This window comes from Macaca fascicularis, chromosome X, assembly GCF_037993035.2.
Source record: "Macaca fascicularis isolate 582-1 chromosome X, T2T-MFA8v1.1".
Taxonomy (NCBI): domain Eukaryota; kingdom Metazoa; phylum Chordata; class Mammalia; order Primates; family Cercopithecidae; genus Macaca; species Macaca fascicularis.
The window spans coordinates 146,164,322-146,184,667 of NC_088395.1; the positions used below are offsets into that span (position 1 = coordinate 146,164,322).

Sequence of the window (20,346 nt, forward strand, 5' to 3'; positions counted from 1 at the left end):
GGGACAAGAATTATTTGAACCTGGGAGGCAGAGGTTACAGTGAGCTATTCCACTCCAGCCTGGGTGACAGAGCAAGACTCTACCTCAAAAAGAAAAAAAAAAAAGAAAGAAAAAGAAAAAAAAAGATTTGATTAATAAACACTTCATTTGGTATTTATACTGGAGTATTTTTTAATTGATATATAATAGTTGTATATATTTTACAAGTACATTAAGTACTTTGAAAATATAATAGCAAATTGCTGAAGAAAATCAACGTTATAAATGTGTATGAAACCATAGGGAAGCTTATAAAGCTAATTCATTAACTACATCACCAAATATTAAATAACTAAAATCATAATTTAAAAAGGCATGATGTACATATTATAAAACACAACATGTGGCCGGCGCGGTGGCTCACGCCTGTAATCTCAGCATTTTGGGAGGCCAAGGTGGACAGATTACCAGAGGTCAGGAGTTCGAGACTACCCTGGCCAACATGGTGACACCCTGTCTCTACTAAAAATACAAAAATTAGCTGTGCGTGGTAGCACACATCTGTAATCCCAGCTACTCAGGAGGCTGAAGCAAGAGCATCGCTTGAACCCAGGAGGCAGAGGTTGCAGTGAGCCGAGATCACGCCACTGCATTCCAGCCTGGGTGACAGAGCAAGACTCTGTCTTAAAAAAAAAAAAAAAAAAGACTGGACACCACTTAGTCTTTGATCTCTCAGTCAAGCACTACAAGCATATAATTATAAATGGGAAATAAGATTAGAAATGCAAATAGAAATCGTATTTCATTTAGTCAGCAAACATTTAATGAACACACATTATGTCAGGCAGTGAAGCATTAGGGATATAGCAATGAGCAAAAATAGTCACAGGTCTTACCTTCATGAAGCATACTATATAGAGGAAATCTAGATACTAAGTAAGTTACCAAATACAGTATGCAAATGTAAAGTCAACTACAAAAAGAATATGAAGGACAGGTTCATAGTCATATGTGAACCTGGCATTGTCTGAGGGAAGGATCAGGGACAGCTTCCTTAGGGAAGTGATGATTAAGCTGAGCTCTGAGAAATGAGTAAGAGTTGAGACAATTGACTACAGGAGAGAAGTGCACCAGGAATATACAGTATATTATACAACGGTCCTGTGGCAGATGGAACACAAAAAATGAAGAAGGTTTTTTGCAGAAATAAAAAAATAGATATCCATCATAAAATCCATATGGAATTTTAAGGCACCCCAAATAGCCAAAACAATCTTGAAAAAGAGCGAAGTTGGGGGTCTCGCAACTCCTGATTTCAAAACATATTACAAAACAATATGCAATCAAAGTAATCAAAACCACGTGGCACTGGCATAAAGACAGACACACAAACAGAATAAAATAAATATCCCAGAAGTAAACTCTCATGCACATGGTCAAATGATCTTTAACAAGGGTGCCAAAACCACTCAGTGGGGAAAAAGAGAGTCTTTTCTTTTTTTCTTATCCTGCCCTATGACGCTGAGTGAGTCTTCAAATAAATGGTGCTAGGAAAACTGGACATCAACATGCACAAGAATGAAGTTGGACCCTTATCTTATACTACATACAAAAAGTAACTCAAAGTCGATTGAAGATCTACATGTAAGACTTATAAGCTATCAACTAAACTTAAAAATATGCAACTCCTAGAAGAAAACAGAGGGGAAAACACTCATGACATTTGAATTTGACAATGATTTCACAGATATGACATTAAAAGCACAGGCAACGAAAGCATAAACAGACAAATGAGACTACATCAAACTTTAATACTTCTGTTCGTCAAAGTAATCATCACAATGAAAAGGCAACCTATGTAATGTGAGAAAATATTTGCAAATCATATATTTCATAAGGAGATATTATCCATAATATGTAAATAACTCTTACAACTGAGCAACAACAAAAAAGGAAATAACACCCTCGCCAGCCACCAAAATGGGTAAAGGACTTAAGTAGACATTTCTCGAAAGGTGACGTACAAATGGCCAAAAAACATAGGAAATGATGCTAAACATCACTAATCATCCGAGAAATGCAAATCAAAATCACAATAAGATGTAACCTCACATCCATTAAGACAGCTACTATAGGTCGGGCGCAGTGGCTCCCATTTGTAATCCCAGCACATGGGAGGCCAAGGCAGAGGGATCACATAAGGTCAGGAGTTCGAGACCAGCCTGGCCAACATGGTGAAACCTAGTCTCTACCAAAAAGACAAAAATTAGCCAGGCATGGTGGTACACGCCTATAATCCCAGCTATTCGGGAGGCTGAAGCAGTAGAATCGCTTGAACCTGGGAAGCAGAGGTTGCAGTGAGCAGAGATCGCACCACTGCACTTCAGCCTGGGCAACAAAGAAAGGCTCTGCCTCAAAAAAAAAAAAAAAAAAAAAGACTGTTACTATAAAAAATATAGCAATTGTTGGTGAGTATGTGGAGAAACTAGAACCCTTAATGGGAATGTAAAATGATGTAGCCACTGTTGAAAACAGTACAGAAGTTCCTCAAAAAATTAAACAAAATTACCATATGACACAGCAGTCTCATTTCTGGGTATATATCCAAAGAACTGAAAGCATAATCTCAAAGAGAGATATTTGCACACTGATGTTCATAGCAGCATTATTCCCAATAGCTAAGAGGTGGAAGCAATCCAAATGACTATCTACAGAAGAATGGATAAACAAAATATATATACACACAATGAAATATAATCCAGCCTTTAAAAGGAAGAAAATCAGGCCAAGCACGGTGGCTTAAGCCTGTAATCCCACCACTTTGGGAGGCCGAGGCGGGTGGATCACCTGAAGTCAGAAGTTCCACACTAGCCTGGGCAACATGGCGAAACCTCATCTCTACTAAAAATATAAAAATTAGCTGGGCATGGTGGTGGGCAACTATAATCCCAGCTACTGGGGAGGCTAAGGCAGGAGAATTGCTTGAACCCGGGGGTGGGGTGGGGGACAGAGGTTGCAGTGAGCCAAGACCACACCACTTCACTCCAGCCTGGGCGACAGAGTGAAACCCCATCTCAAAACAAGGGAAGAAAATCCTCTCACATGCTACGACATGGAGAATCCTGGAGGACATTATGCTAAGTGAAATAAGCCAGTCACAAAAAGACAAATACTGCATGAAGTGGGGGAGCTGTTGTTTAATGGCTATGGAATTTTAGTTTTGCAAGATGAAAAAGTTCTAGAGATCTGTTGCATACAACGTGAATACAATTTGCACTACTCTATGCTTTAAAAAAAGATGGTAAGTTTTATGTGTTTCCTTTACAATTAAAAATACTAGTTATTGGCCGGGTGCTGTGGCTCATGCCTGTAATTCCAGCACTTTGGGAGGCAGAGGAGGGTGGATCACCTGAGGTTGGGAGTTCAAAGACCAGCCTGGCCAACATGGCGAAACCCTGTCTCTACTAAAAAATATTTTTAAAATTAGCCAGGCGTGGTGGCATGTGCCTGTAATTCCAGCTGCTCAGGGGGCTGAGGCATGAGAATCGCCTGAATCCGGGAGGCAGACAAGGCAGTGAGCTGAGATCACACCACTGCACTCCAGCCGGGGCGACTGAGCAAGACTACGTCTCAAAAAAACACATAAACAGGTGGGCGCAGTGGCTCACACCTATAATCCCAGCAAAATCCCATCTCTACTAAATACACAAAAATTAGCTGCGTGGTGGCAGGCACCTGTAATCCAAGCTACTTGGGAGGCTGAGAGAGGAGAATGGCTTGAACCCAGGAGGCAGAGGTTGCAGTGAGCAGAGATTGCAGCACTACACACACACACACACACACACACACACACACACACACACACACACACACACACAAACTACTTAAGTGAGGAAGAACTGAAGAAAGCAGTTTGGTAGTTCCTGAAAAGTTTAAACATACAATTACCATATGACCCAGCAATTCCACTAATATATACTCAAGTAAAAACATATTCATTTTAAAAAACAAAAAAATTTGCCAGGCACAGTGGCTCACACCTGTAATTCCAGCACTTTGGGAGGCCAAGATGGGTGGATCACCTAAGGCCAAGAGTTCAAGACAAGCCTGGCCAACAAGGTGAAACCCGGTATCTACTAAAAATACAAAACTAGCCAGGTGAGGTGGTGCATGTCTGTTGTCCCAGCTACTCAGGAGGCTGAGACAGGAGAATTGTTTGAACCTGGGAGGCAGAGGCTGCAATGCGCTGTGATGGCACCACTGCACTCCAGCCTGGGCGACAGAGTGAGGCTCTGTCTCAATAAAAAAAATAAAAAATAATAAAGGACAAAAGTGCAAACCCAAATGTCCATCAGCTATGAACAAATAAATAAAATGTGCTCTCTCCATAAAACAGAGTATTACTCTGCCTTCAAAAGGAATGAGTCTGGGCACGGTGGCTCACACCTATAATCCCAGCACTTTGGGAGGCCAAGCTGGGCGGATGACCTGAGGTCAGTTTGAGACCAGCCTAGCCAACATAGCAAAACCCTGTCTCTACTAAAAATACAAAAATTAGTTGAGTGTGGTGGTGCGTGCCTGCAGTCCAAGTTACTTTGGAGGCTGAGGCATGAGAATCGCTTGAAACCGGGAGGCATAGGTTGCAGTGAGCCAAGATCATACCACTGCGCTCCAGCCCGGGTGACAGAGAGACTCCACCTCAAAAAAAAGGAATGAAGTACTGATACTGATACATGCTACAACATGAACAAATCTTGAAAATATTACTATGCTAAACCAAAGAATTCAGTCACAAAGTAACACATATTGTATGATTCCAATGGCAGTCCAGAGATAAGAAAGTAGATTGGTGGTTGCCAAGGGCTGAAGGGTAGAGGATTGGGACTAAGAGCTAACAGATGGGGTTTCTTTTTGAGGTAGTGGAAATATGCTGGAATTAGATAGCTGTGATAGTTACACAGCATAGTAAATTTAAATCCACTTAAGTGTATACTTTAAAGTGGTGAATTTTATGTTATGTGAATTATCTCAATTTTTTAAAGTGAATGAAAAAAAGTGAAAGAGTGAGAGCAATACCAGCAAAGTATTTAACCAGAAATCAGCGGAAAGTCAATGAAATGCTCCTGGTGTGCGTCTGTAAAAGATCCCCCTGCAGCTGTGTAGAAGATGGATAGGAGAGGGCAAAAGTAGAAATAAAATAATCGATTGCAAAGGTCCAGGTAAATGACAGCAGTAGCTTGAATTTGAATGGTGGTAGGTGTGGAAATGAAGAAAGGTGGATGGGATGTGACAGCATTTTCAGAAATAGAACCTATTGGATTCTCTGACAAATGTGATGAAGGGAAAGGTTAGTATTAAGTTAAGACTGCTAGGTTTTTAGCTTGAGCTACTAGGTGGGGGATGGTGCCACTTACTGAACAGGGGAAAACTGGAGGAGGAACAAATATGAAAGTGGAGAAATGCTAATGACTTAGATGAGGGTGGCAGTCATGATGATAAAGAAAAGTGGCATTGACTGAGCATGGTGTTGTGATGAACTGGTTATGAGGGTGATACGTGTCCCCACCCAAATCTCATCTTGAATTATAATCCCCATAATACCCACCTGTCAAGGGAGAGACCAGGTGGAGGCAACTGAATCATGGGGGCAGTTTTCTCCATGGTGTTCTCGTGATAGTGAGTCTCACGAGATCTGATGGTTTCATAAGGGGTTCTTCAGCCTTCAGTCAGCACTTCTCCTTCCTGCCACCTTGTGAAGAAGGTGCCTTGCTTCCTAATTGCCTTCTGCCATGATTGGAGGTTTCCTAAGGCCTCCCCAGCCATGTGGAACCGTGAGTCCATCAAACCTCTTTCCTTTATAAATTACCCAATCTCAGGCAGTTCTTTATAGCAGTATGAAAATAGACTAATACAGAGGGAATGAGATGCAACTGATGTTCTGGTAAGTCCAAATGATGCAGTCAGATCTGAAAGTCTATCAAAAGCTTTCTTATCTAATAGCAGTGAAATATAAATGTGTTGGTAAGGAATGTACTCCTGAAAAAAGGCCTGATCTCCAGCTTTTTAAATAAATGACCACTAGTACTCAAGAAAATGAACTGCCATCCTGTCTCCCCTGTGTAGTCAAAGTTCCCAGAAATATGTACCCATAATTTAAGCAGGGTAACTAAGTAAGCAGTCCTATAATAATACATGAAGTAGTGTCATGATATATTACCCCGAATATATATTTCATCCTGGTCTCTGCCTTACTGTCCCTGCACCAAATCAAGCAGGGCATGGCAGCTCAAGCCAGTAATCCCAGTACTTTGGGAGGCTGAGTCAGGTGGATCACTTGAGGTCAGGAGTTCAAGACCAGCCTGGCCAACATGGTGAAACCCCATCTCTCCTAAAAATACAAAAATTAGCCAGATGTGGTGGCACACGCCTGTAGTCTCAGCTACTCAGGAGGCTGAGGCAGGAGAATCACTTGAACCCGGGAGGCGGAGGTTGCAGTGAGCCGAGATTGTGCCACTGCACTCCAGCCTGGGCAACAGAGCAAGACTGTCTCTCTCTCTCTCTCTCTCTCTCTCTCTCTCTCTCTCTCTCTATATATATATATATATATATGTATATATATTTTAATAACATAAATTCGCTGGAGTCACAGGTTTCAGAAAAGAGCATCTATGTATAGGAAGATTCCTATAGCTATTGTTGTGGAGATCTAAAGCCACCTGACACCTGTTTTTAGCAACTCCTTTTTCAAAATCAAAATTACTACAGCAAATGTAAGGCATTGAAGATCAAGGTTTTGGTCTTTCTGCTGTATCATGGACAGCATCTTTATGTTCCCATAAAATTCTTATGTGGAAATCCAAACTTCCAAGGTGTCGGTACTAGGAGGTGAGGCATCTGACAGGTGATTAGGCCATGAGGGTGGAGCCCTCATTAATGGGATTAGTGCCCGAGAGAGCTCATTTCACTCTTTTTCTGCCATGTGAGGTTACAATAAGTCACCAGTTTACAACGTGAAGCCCCCTCACCAGTAGCCAACCATGCTGGCATCCTATCTTGGACTTCCAAGTTCCAGGATTGTGAGAAATAAATTTCTGTTGTTTATAAGCCACTGAATCTATGGTGATCTGTTATACTTTTTATTTGTTTTGTTTTGGTTTTTTTTTGAGGCAGAGTCTCGCTCTGTTACCCAGGCTGGAGTGCAGTGGTGCCATCTCTGCTCACTGCAACCTCCGTCTCCCTGGCTCAAGCAGTTCTCCGGCCTCAGCCTCCCAAGTAGCTGGGATTACAGATGCTTTCCATCACACCTGGCTAATTTCTGTTTTTAGTAGAGACAGGGTTTCACCATGTTGGCCAGCCTGGTTTTGAACTCCTGACCTCAAATGATTCACCTGCCTTAGCCTCCCAAAGTGCTGGGATTACAGGCATGAGCCACTGAGCCCCGCCTGTTATACTTTTTTATAACAGCTCAAACTCATTTGGGGTTGGCATGTATGCTCTCTAAATTGACTGGTTCCCATGCTTTAAGTGCAAACAATGACCCCGCACCATTGCTCAGGTGATTGCCTCCTCCTGTAATGAGACTGCCCATCCCTAAAATCTCAGAACCTTCAGCCCTTTGGGTCCCCAAAGGTCCAGTTGACAGGCTACTTCCTCCATAAAGCTCTCCCCAAGAAATGAAGCCAGAGAGCCAGTGCCTCCTTCTGAATGCCTACTGCACTTACTGTGTATGTCGTTCAAAAGGATGGCACTGGTGACCTACTGGCCTTGTGCAGAGGTTGGTCCTGTTTGCTGGTCTTCTATCTCTTCTACCAAAGTGCAGGCTACTGGTGAGCAGGGCTATACCTTACACACCTCTACAGCACCAAATAGGGGATGAGTGTTTCAAGAAAGCTGTAATTCACATGAATGTTTTCAGAAAAGAAGCCAGAGTAAATTGTCAACTATACTATAGATCCCTTAATCCATACTACTGCAAAATACATTAATTGTGAAGTTTAAAGAACGTCCCCACTGCTTACACAACAGGTGTAGCTTACATAATCTGCTCTACCCAGCTGTTACTTGAGGCAATTCCCTCCTGGCTTCTACTCCCTGTCGATATGTGGGATTACTGCACTATCCATTATGATTTCCTCATTCCTTGCGCCAACCATAAAAGATTTGTTAATTTTCCTTTATAACAGTAAAAGCAGTTGAAACTCCAAATAACCAGAGATATTCTAGGGTTTTCCATGACTATAAAACTCAAAAGACAATCCAGGATATAAACCAGTATTTCTAAATATTGCCATAAATTGTTTTTTTCTTTTAGTGTTTTTTTTCCCCTATATAGTCTTCTTTGACAAAATACTACAGTATTCCCACTGTTTGGAAATTGTGTTACCCAAAAGGTACAGAATGGGATGAAGCAATGATGCAAATGAGTGTTAGGACTATAAGCAAATGAATGGGAGCAGTAACGAAAGTCCAAAAGTCAGGAAAAATGAAAATCCACGAACTTGGTGATGCTCCAGAGAGGAAACCAGCAAGTGTTGACGCTAAACTGGCAGAAACATCAATACTTCCTGGCTCCCCCACTGGGTGCATCAATTTACCACCGGCAGGCTGCTCTTCTGCTTCAAGTGACAAATAGTGAGTGCTCTCAATGACAGTATGAAAAGGAATGACCCATAATCTAGAAGCATGGGTATGGGCAGCAATGAAAAGATGTGATTGCTGGAGTCTGTCTCAGCTGCACTGCTGATTAGCTTAATGATCTTGGACAAGTCCTTTCCTTTCACTGAAAAAATGCCAGTATTTCATAATATTTGCGTGATGGAAAGAGTTAACATAGCAGGCCTGACGCTGCTATTCTTAGTAGGGCCTGTTTGCAAGGTTGGTCTTTGGCTGGTGTCTGGGGACTCGGATTTTGGGAGGGTTCCCATCACCCTGATAAGAGTGGCTCACTCTGCTTAAGCTGTGTAAACAACAGGGTTCACACTGAATACCTGCTTTCCTCCTTGGGGTCTGGAATTTTGCTGTGTACCAGGTGGAGGGTGCCTCTGTGACCAGCTCCCAATAAAAACCCTGGGTACTGAATCTCTAATAAGCTTCCCTAGTAGACATTTCATACTAGCTGTCAAAACTCGTTTGCTAGAGGAATTAAGCATGACCTGTGTGATTTCAGTGAAAGAGGACTGGAAGCTTGCACATGGTTTCCTCCAGACTTGGCCCCAGTGAGCCTTTTCCCATTACTGACTTTGCTCTGTATCCTTTTGCTATAATAAATCACATCCCCAAGCGTGTATATGTACTGAGTTGTGCCAGTGAATCATCAAACCTAGGCCAGTTTTGAGGACCTGACACAATTGGTATCGTGTTGAATAGTCTACCAAACATTTTTTTCAACAGTCTTGTGAAATAGGTATTATTATTCCCATTCTATCGATGCAGAAACTGAAGTTCAAAAAGGTGACAGAGTGTGCGCAGAAAATAAATATTTCAGTGTTTACTATATTATATATGGCTGTTCTCAAATTTTAGTGAGCCTAAGAACTACTTGGAATGCTTGTTAAAAACAGTTTCCTGGGGCCTATCACCCAAGACTTGGATTCAGTAAGTTCAAGACCCAGGAATCTGTATTTATAGTAAGCATCCAGGATGATGATGATGATTATTATTGAGATGGAGTTTTGCTCTTGTTGCCCAGGCTGGAGTGCAGAGGCACAGTGAGCCGAGGCTCACTGCAACCTCTGCCTCCCAGGTTCAAGTGATTCTCCTGCCTCAGCCTCCCAAGTAGCTGAAATTACAGGCCTGCGCTACCACTCCTGGCTAATTTTATAGCCCAGTCTGAAATGCATAATGTAGCCCAGTCTGAAATTCAGATCTGTAGCCCAGTCTGAAATGGAGAAACAGATTTTTCATCTGTTATTACTGACTCAGACTGTGTTACCAATTCAGCTCAAAACAATTAAACAAGTATTAATTGAACATCTACTGTTTACCTGATGCTGTGCTAACTGCAAGATCGTTTTCAAGAACACTTCTGATTTTTCCAAGAATACCATGGTAAAGAGAAATGGACTAGGAAAACATCGCCACATTAATACTTTATGACAACATATAATACAGACACCTAAAAAACAAATGATGATATCTGCTTGAACAGGGTAGGCCTCACCAATCCTCCCATATTCCATTAAATAAATATGGCGCAAGAAATCAATGATTTCTACTTCACAAATACAGGTTAACCTTCTTAATCTGGAAATCCATGGTCCATTATCATTTATAAATCACATCTTCTATTATCAAGAAGTCAGCCGAACCAGCAATCCATCCAGCCACTGCAGTAATTGAGGGGCTGTCTGCCAATGTGCGGGCACAGGGCATCCTGTGCCCATATCTGCAGTGCTGAGCACTCATTCATCATTAAGCTGCAGCAGTGTTAACATATGCTGCAGTTGTGCCAATATGTTTGTTTTACGATCACCACTAATCTACCCATATACCAGGCCAAGAAGGTAAATGTTAAGTGAAAGGAAATAAACTCAAGAGCCAGCACCTAATTCACTTGTGGAAGCCCAGAACCTCCCTCCACCTAACCAGAAAAAGTCTCCCAGCCTCGAGGGTTCCAGATGTAAATGGTTCATCTGTATAAAGCGCTACAGATGTACAGGAAATTCCACCACCTTGAAGAACAAAATAGTATTTTTTTTGTATCCCATGCATTCACCCTCTTTGAGAGAACTGATCAACCATGTTAGACAAGCAGTGAGCCTTGATGATTTTTTCCATCACTCAACAAACCAGTATTTGATTTCACTCAGTGGGCTAGTTCTTTGCACATCATGCAGACACAGCGAGGTTAGTTATGGTTCTTTCAGGGGCCACTGGCCATCCTTTACCTCCTAGAACCCACTGCTCAGCAGGTGGTAAACTGGCAGCTTTTTTGAGAAAACAAGCTCTTTTGGACAGTTGCACCTGCCCAAATCTCAATTCAGCTAAAAGTTAATTAGGAACACTGGAAACTACCTGGTATATAGGCACTCAATATTACACGCTAAATGGCTGAATTATTAGCAATAAGCATAAACAAAAGGAACAAACAGTAAACACTTAGAGAAAGTATTCAGGACACAGAGTTTTAGGTTGCTTAGTCAGTAAAAGGTAGATCAGGAAAAAAGACAAAAGCTGCTGTCATTTGTGTGAAGATTTATTTCAAGTTATAGTGGTTCATTTCTAAGTAAGTTTCCTACCTTGTGCAGGGTCGGCCTAGCATCTACTTGCAAAACAGCAGTTTGCCATGCATAGGCCAGATGAAAGGAGACAAATGCAATAAACTCCTTTTTATCTGACAACCAAACCACCAGAAAATAATTGATATTGTACAATCTATTTTTGGTAGAAAAATGACAAGTATGTAATAGTAACTTATTCATAAAGATGAAATTTCATGGTATGTCACAAATGTATTCAATGCAATGCAGTTACCATGCCCTCTATATCTGTAGTTGTGTATGTAATGATCATTACAGCTCAAGAAGACAGGAACCTTGTCTGTCTCGCTCATCTATGCCCCCAGGACTGACTACAGTGCCCAGCACATAGTAAGTGCTTGGTGAATATTTGCTGAATGAAATAATTGCTCTGCAAAACCATACAATGCCTTAATCATCTAAGAAAGAGGCCGAGCGCGCTGGCTCATGCCTGTAATCCCAGCACTTTGGGAGGCCGAGGTGGGGAAATCACCTGAGGTCAAGCGTTCGAGACTAGCCTGGCCAACATGGTGAAACCCTATTTCTACTAAAAAATACAAAAAATTAGCCAGGCGTGGTGGCAGGTGCCTGTAATCCCAGCTACTAGGGGGGCTGAGGCAGGAGAATCGCTTGAACCCGGAAGGTGGAGGTTGCAGTGAGCCGAGATCGTGCCATTGCACTCCAGCCTGGGTGACAAGAGTAAGACTCTGTCTCCAAAAAATAAACAAACAAACAAACAAAAACCAAGGGGATAATGCAGATGGCAGATCCTGGGACTTCTCAGCATGATCCAATTCCCATAATAAATCTCAAAAAAAGGGAAAAAAAGAAAGATTATACTATGGTCAGTATAGCTTTTGGCATTAGGTGTATTTATTCTAATTCTTAGAATACTAGTAATGTATACGGTATACCCCAATTAACAAGAACTCATTCTGCATAAGGGCAGGTTTACAATAATCAGTATCTATAAGTTAAGGTTATCATTTATGGGATACATACAAAAGTTGTTCTTTCAAAAAATATTTTACTGAACACCTACTAGGGGCCAGGCACTGTGCTAGGAGGTAAGAACACACTGTGAACTGTCCCTGTCTAGGATAGCCTTTCTCAATTAGGGTTCCTTAACTCCAGCTATGCAGGAAAATGTTAATTTATTACTAACAATGCATGTCCTAGGGCATCAGTGCCAATTCTCTCCATGTTGTGAAAGACTAGTCTAGGGAACCATACAAGTTAAAAGGCAATTATAACACAATATGATTTTTTAAAAAAAAAGTTGCTTTTAAGTATGGTCAAGTTCAACTGCTAAACCTAGACCTCGATGAACAGCCATGTGGGAGTCAAGATACACAGACCATTTGTTATAGTTGTGCAAATGTAAAAATATTGCAATACATACATACAGATATATTTCCAAACACAGTAAAATAAAATCAGTATTTTCCCGCTCTTCAATGTCAGGCCAGAGTTATTAAAGTGAAACAAACAAACAAAAATGTTTAATTATTCTGATAATTTAAAGGGGAAACTAAAAACCTTCTTGCTCCTGGGGGGGAAGGGGGGAAAGCAATTACCTGAACTATTTTTTAAATTGTCTCCATATATTGTTTCATTAGCCTAGCTTTGCCTTGGACTCAAAGCAATAAATTAGTTACCTATTTCATTAATTCTTATTTTGTACTTTTTAGTCATTTTAAATTTCCATTCTTCCTTATGCAGTCTATTTTCTTTCTAGTCCTGGGCATTTTCTGTGTGATATTATGACTATATGCTACATGCTTTATGAAACCAAAGCAGTTTAAGGATTTCTAGAATCAGAGATTTAAATGTACTCCAGTATTTCATACTCATAATTAAGCTTTCATGTATCAAAGGTCTAGAAATGCATACCTGTTAACTATCACTCTCTGACAAGCTAAACTGACAGCGTCCTCTTGGCCAAGCCCCCAATCTACTTTATCAAGAAATCTCTTATTTTGAATCTTTAGTATAAAATAATTTAATAAGCCAAAAACAGGGGGGAATTGTTTTCAGACTTTCAAAAAATCTTTAAGACCAAGAGAACATGTTACTATAATCACTAGGAATTGCATTAAGAATAAAGCAAAACAGGATAACATAAAAGTCCACGACCCTTAAATCTCAACTAGTCCAGACTTCTGATTAAATATGCCTTTGAAGAAAATAAGTTGTACAGACAGAACTATTATTATTTATTTATTGTATTTATGGAGATGTTGACTGAGAACAGGTGGTGCTTTTATTGCACTCAGAAACATCTAACTCTTAAATCCTTTAGGACATCCTCTACATGCCTCAACCCTAAAATGCTATACACCAAATCCACCAATTTCTTTCCACCTCAAAACTGTCAAAAGGAAAGTCATAATCCATCAGAAAGAAAGGAACACAGTTATTAATGGCAAAGACGTCAAGACCATGTATTTTAAAAATACAATGAATCACTATTTTCTTTTAGCTTGAAATTGGAAAACTTGAAAAATAAATGGCATTTCAAAAATGATTCAGCAAACACAACTGAGCTATAGAAGATGATGCTTGTAAGAATCCTAAGGGATTCTTCCACTTCAGGTTTAAAATATAAAGAAAGCACTTTTCTAATATGTAGTCTAGTTTTCAACAACCAACAACTACAATCAACACCACTGTAATTTATTTCACAATCAAAACCAATTTCAGACACGTACAGGTACACTAAAAACCACAACTGACTTTGAAAGGAATTCATAGCTCCATTTCTAAAATATTAAAACAATCATAAGACAATTCACAACCTTGACTACATCTATACTGCTGTGAAAGTCTCAAAGTTCCAACCAAATCTTTAATTCTAGTCTTCTAGTAATTTAAATGGAAGTACCCCTCAAAGAATTTGTCAGGCAAAAGATGAGAACAGCATATGGTTTACTGATCTAAGAGACGGAAAAATTGCCACCCGCCCCCAAATTTTGAAGCCGTTTTTTAACAATGAGTATTTGATAGTATTTTTCACATTCAGTCCAACGGTATGCAGATTAATTCCTTGCCCTGGGCCTCGGGCTCTGACACAACTCCTAAGAACCTTTCAGCTTACTGCACAGGTACAAATTCCCGATACTTACCACAGTCATGGCTGCACAGGAAAACGTGAACAGCTGAACATTCCAGCTGCAACAGTGAGGTCAAAGCTCATTTCAGTATTAGCAAAAGTGATTCTCTGCTGAGATCTTGGTCGGGGATGCAAAGTACTAGCCTCAAACCTGCAGGCTGGCACCTCAACAACTGCTGCAAATTCTACTGCATGCCCTGGCTTCCTGGGCCAGCACTGCTTAATTACTAGACTCTGATACGATGCAGATCACTCTTCGCAAAAGGGAAGCAAATGAGCTTTTAGACCAGTACTTGAGCTGTTCAGTTTCAAATGTTCAAATCCTTAAAAAAAAAAAAAAGGGGGGGGGGGATTTCAACAACTTAAGTTTAATGATTTTATTATGATTCAGAGCCTAGTTGTTTTCCACCATAAGAGTGCCATGTGAAAAGATTACCCTTTTCCTAAATACTACAATTAGCTTTCACTGCCACCTTTCCCTTTTTGTCACCCCCAAACAACACTCCAAGATCACAAGAATCTATGTGAAACAGAGCTATGAAGAACAATACCCGTTTGCATTCTCAGGCTAAATGTGAGAAACCAATTTTAGTCACTTGCTTCAGCAAAGCTATTAGTACAAGCCGTCACCTACGGATTTCAAGATGATTGATATGTACAACCTCTATTGCTCTATGCCACAGGTAATAAATCTGTTCCAATTTCATACTGCATGTTTCTGGGAGAGGTCAACATTTAGAAAACCATTAACATAGCACTATTGTGATAATAATATTCTAAAAAGGGATGTACAAGTATTACTTTTAACCTGTGTACATTTGTGAAAGTTTCAAATGAAGGAAAAATGAGAGCAAATTTACCCGATGTATGAAAAATGTTAGCAACGCTTTGATTAGGAATAATTGCATGAATAAAACCAAATCGACGTGTTCTCAAAAGATGTATTTTAAGGCAGGTAGAGGAACTCAGCATTCAACCCTTTTTCCTAACTACAGAAAAATCAAAATTTGCAGATGAACCATTTCTTTCACATCATTGGCAGAAATAAAATCCTATTCCCGCCACCTCCTCTTGCAATTAAGGAAGTTGCTACAAATAGCAGCACAGAACGTAAATGGTCCTGTTTTGCTCCATTCTTAATGTACCCTCTAGGAGTAAACAGGTTACTCAAAAAAGTCAGTAGCCAGAAAGCGATTTTCCCTATGGCAAACTCCCTTGAAAATGAAATTCCCCTTTCTGGGGATTTTGAAGGGGGTAAACGTGGACGGAGGAGTCCAGTCGCAGCCCGCCTTCTCCGATGGGTTCAAGGTCTGGAGTGCTCAGTCCTCCGCGAAGCTTCAGACCAGCGATCGGCAGCACGGGCAGTGGCGGCGCAGCCTCCTCGCGGCTGCACATCCACCCAGCCCACCCTGACAATCACGCTCGCCTTTCAAACACCCTAAAGGTGAGCTTTGTAGGCTGGGTCTCCAAAGTTTGCCCGGCCTCCGGTCAGCAGCCGCCCGCTGGCTGAGCCCTAGGCAAGGCTGAGTCTTGCCCTAGCCTCCGGCTCCCTCAGCCCCCAGCTCTTATTTTGGGCCACGGTGACAGGTCTAGGTTTACCTCCATGTGCTCGTGGCAGAGGAAACAAAAGAAGGCAACCTCCCTGAGAATAAAACGCCATCTTCGACTAATTGGCAAACTGAGGGGTCCCCAGGTCGGTCTCCCCACGAGTCCCCCACCACCCAGCCCGAGGGCGGCCCCCAGTTTCAGGCAGAGTTTGTAACAGCTCCGGGAAGCCCTAGTCGAATTGTCCTGGGGGCGAGGGTGGGATACCCCGAGAGCCCTACCTGCCACCCCTCCCCGGCCGCCTGGGCACCGTGTTTCGGTGAAAAGAAGAGGGGTGGTGGTGTCTCCCAGAGATGTAATTGCCCCCCGAGAAAATTGTTGTGAGGGACCCGGCGAAGGGGCTGGCGAGCAAACAAACCGGCACGCGCGGAGCCGCAGCGAGTATACTTACAAAACGATTCAAGCTCCGGCGGAACATCGCGTCGAAGGCCGCCGGGCGCTGAGCTGGGCTCTACTGGGCTGTCTGGGAAGGCGCCGTCCACAAAACACACTGCGGCGTGGGCCGGCCGCGCCAAGCGGAGCAGCGAGGCGGGCTGCCGGGCCACCCGCTCGCCGCCTGCTCTCTTCGGCTCTCCTCGCTCCCCCGCCCCCCAGCCGTCCGCAGCCTCGCCGCCGCCCCGCCTCACTCGCGGCCCGCCCCCGGCCTGCCTGACCCGGGGGCGGCAGCCCCGCGGATCGCCCTTATCTGGCCCCGGCACCGCGGGCCGGCAGCTCCCGCAGCACCCACTGAGAAGGCGAGCCCGCCGCGCGGGGGAAGGATGGCGGAGGAGCGCGAGGCTCCTCCTGTGGGGAGGGGGGCGCCCCCGTCTCTCCGCCAGCGCCGGGCTCGGCACCCCGCGGGATGCACTCTTCCCCGACGCGGCACCACCGCCCGCCTCCCCGCTGGACTCCGCGGCCGCCCCCCTCGGGGCACGGGGAACCCTCCCGAGGCACCCCGCGCCTCACCTCGCCTCAGCCCGACACTACTCCCCTGTCTCTGTCGGGAGCCACAGCCTCCCTCGCCCCAGCCCTAACTCGTCCGCCGCGCCGCGCGTGCCGCGCCGCGCTGTTCAGCTCGCAGCCCCTCCTCGGTCCGTGGCTGCCGCGCCGCCCCGCGCTCTCGTCCCGCACTGGGGCTAGGGAGCCTCGGTACAGCCAACCGGCCCGCCCCGAGCCAGCCGACGGCCAGGCTCCCCCTTCCGGGCGTGGTGGAGCCGGGCTCCGAGGCAGGGCACCGTGGGGACCCCAGCGCGGGAGGGGCGGGGCAGGGCGAGAGGGGGGACTAGTTCTGAAAGCCCACCCTCCTCATCTCCACGGACGAGGGTTCCCCCTCGACCCTCGCTACGCTGTACTCCCACCTACGCGGCTTTCCCTCCTCTCGGTCTTCCTCTCGTCCTGCCTGCCCACCTAAGCCTTCTTACTTCCACTTTCTCTGAGGTTGTAAAGTCAGGCTTTGTGTCGTCGCTGCTGCGCAGCGGGGCGGGATTTCCCTGACCCCCTCCCCGCCCCACCCCAGGCCCCTCCCGCTCGCCCCCTCCCCCGCCTTGCTCCCGGGGTAGCCTGGGAGTTGTAGTCCAACCGTCCCCCTACTCCGCCTGGTACCGCGGGCTGGGAGCTCCCCCACACGCTAGTCCCAGGTTTGCCCAGAGGGTTGAAGAAGGAAGCGCGGGCTGAACAGCGGGTTCTCCACGCTGGCCGGCTGGGTGTGGAGGCCGGGTGCACTCGGTAGCTTCCTAGTGGTGGGACATGTGAGAAGGATAAATTAGGCAAAGCTCCGAATCCTGGGAGCTTTCCCTGGAACGCAAAATGTGCGCATCAGGAAACCCTCTCCACCCTCGGCCCCCAGCTTAGTGCTAGAATTTGCGAAACTTTAAAAATTAAAAAAAGCGAGTCCAGAATTGCCACGAGACTGGGCATCCCTCCCAACTACCACAACCCCACCCCTTTTCACCGCCCCTTAAGGCGGGGCCCAAGGCTGTTGGAAAACTTGCAGATTCTTCTATAAAAGTCAAAAAGAAATAAGTAAAGGGAGTTCAGAGACTCTTACACGAGTCTTCCGCCTCGCCACATTCTCCTGCCAGTCGACAGCTGGGGACAGGGCCCAGCCACACCACAGGCCTTACCAAAGGTCGCAAAAGGCCTTTCCTGCTAGGCATAGGCGCTTCTCCTTTACCCTCCGGAGTCTGGATTCATTTCAACAAACCTTTACTGGGAATTTTCTTTGTACCAGGCACTGTGCCAGGGCTGGACACAGCGATTTCTTAAAAGACTTCCCCAACAGGGTGGTCGCAAGCTGGTTGGGGGATACAAACAAGCGAAAACGCCACGTTAGAATTTAATAATAGCTAGAGTTCAAAGTGCTAGGGAAATAGGGGAGAGCGACATTGCATCTGAAAAGGTGGTCTGGGAAGTTTTCCTAAAAGCTCTGGAGATTAAACTAGCCCTTGAAATGTGGGAAGACTTTAGAGGACCTGACTGAGCCCCAGGGGACAAAGTCCAGGGTAGAGGGAGAGGTCAGTGAAAAAGCGCAGGATAAGCTAAGAAAGAGATCACGCCGTAGTGGCAGACGCCCAGGACGTGTAGGTAAGGGCGGCTCGAACGAAAGCTAAAATCTAAAATTCTTCAAAATCTAAAATTCTTCAAAAACATGTTACGAAGTTTGAACTTCATTCTGTGATCAACGAGAAGCCCACCCCCCAATAAAACGCAAATGGAGGAGACCTAAGGTTTGTTGCCAAACTGTCCTAACTGCCAAGAAGTAAAACCAACCGTTTTCAATTCTTCCCCTCTTATGATTCCTTCTCTTTGCTCACAGTTGAGCCTGTACCTAATGATTTTTAAGATTTATGTTAAATTTAAATTTATATTAATCAGATACTACGATATTTTATTGACAAGAGGGATCTAAAGTTTTGCTCGCTATTGTTTTAAAGATTTATTTTCAAATAGAGTTATTTTCTATCTTTACTTTTTTTTTTTTTTTTTTTTTTTTTTGGAGACAGAGTCTCACTCTGTCGTCCAGGCTGGAGTGCAGTGGCGCGATCTTGGCTCACTGCAGCCTCTGCCTCCCGGGTTCAAGTGACTCTCATGCCTCAGTCTCCCGAGTAGCTGAGATTACAGATGCCTGCCACCACGCCCGGGTAATTTTTGTATTTTTAGTAGAGACGGAGTTTCACCATGTTGCCCAGGCTGGTCTCGATCTCCTGACCTCAGGTGATCCACCCGCCTCGGCAAAGTGCTGGGATTACAGGTGTGAGCCACCACGCCCGGCCTCTAGCTTTACTTTTATTGAACACAGCAACTACTGTAATTTCTTCACTAGTTTATTTGTTGAACGACTACTATGTGGCAGACATTATTCTAGATACTGGAATTGAGAGGTGGAGGAGGTTATTGTCTTTAGTTCTAGGTATAAGTCTAGAATTCTTACCAAAATACATCCTTATCAATAAAATAATAAACTAATTTAGACATTTGGGGATGCAAGTGCTTGCTAGTGAATAGTAAGTAATATCGTTCCAAATTCAATTCTGTTAAATAAATGGAAAAAATATACTTTGCTTATAGATTCAAACAGATCGACTTTAAAAAATATTAGAGACCTGAAATTTTTTTTTTGTTTACATTATGCTCTCATACTTGCCCATTGTCATGTTACTGCAACCTAATCACAGGAATTTTAAGATTCCTCAAGATATAGCAGTATTGGGCCAGGCGCGGTGGCTCCCGCCTGTAATCCCAGCACTTTGGGAGGCCAAGGTGGGTGGATCACCTGAGGTCAGGAGTTCGAGACCAGCCTGGCCAACATGGTGAAACCTCCATATTTACTAAAAATACAAAAATTAGCCAGGAGTGGTGGCAGGCACCTGTAGTCCCAGCTACTCGGGAGGCTAAGACAGGAGAATTGAATTGCTTGAACCCGGGAGGTGGAGGTTGCAGTGAGCCAAGATCGCACCACTGCACTCCAGCCTGGGTGACAAGAGCAAAACTCCATCCCCAACCCCAGAAAGATATAGCAGTATTGTTGATTTTTATTTGTTATAATTCTGCTATTTATTCTCTCAATTTATTTCAATACAACACCTATACTCATGGGTCCAGTCTAATTTGCTCAACTATAAAAATGCAATTCCAGGCACTTTTATGGGAGGCCGAGGCAGGCAGATCACCTGAGGTCAGGAGTTTGAAACCAGCCTGGCCAACATAGCAAAAACTTGTCTCTACTAAAAATATAAAAGTTAGCCGGGCGTAGTGGCGCGTGCCTATAATCCCAGCTACTCGGGAGGCTGGGGCAGGAGAATCACTTGAACCTGGGAGGCGGAGGTTGCAGTAAGCCAAGATCGCACCACTACACTCAAGCCTGGGCAACAGAGTGAGACTCCGTCTCAAAAAAAAAAAAAAAAAAAAAAGTGCAATTCCAGGCTGGGCAGGATG

General features: G+C 43.9%; 1 protein-coding gene across 6 annotated transcripts in view; it reads right to left on the reverse strand.

Moving 5' to 3' along the window:
* ATP11C (ATPase phospholipid transporting 11C (ATP11C blood group)) overlaps nucleotides 1–17,346 on the reverse strand; it is a 203,760-nt gene extending 186,414 nt beyond the window's left edge. For 5 of the 6 annotated variants that reach the window (XR_012429817.1, XM_015443943.4, XM_015443940.4 and 2 more), the window contains exon 1: nucleotides 16,325–17,346. Coding sequence is in view for 4 of the 6 variants with exons in the window: in XM_015443943.4 (XP_015299429.1) it covers nucleotides 16,325–16,351 (27 nt within the window). In the remaining 2 variants the exon portion in view is untranslated. The remainder of the gene's footprint in view (nucleotides 1–16,324) is intronic. The other variant, XM_074029048.1, reaches the window with a different exon arrangement.
* Nucleotides 17,347–20,346: the final 3,000 nt, after the last annotated feature.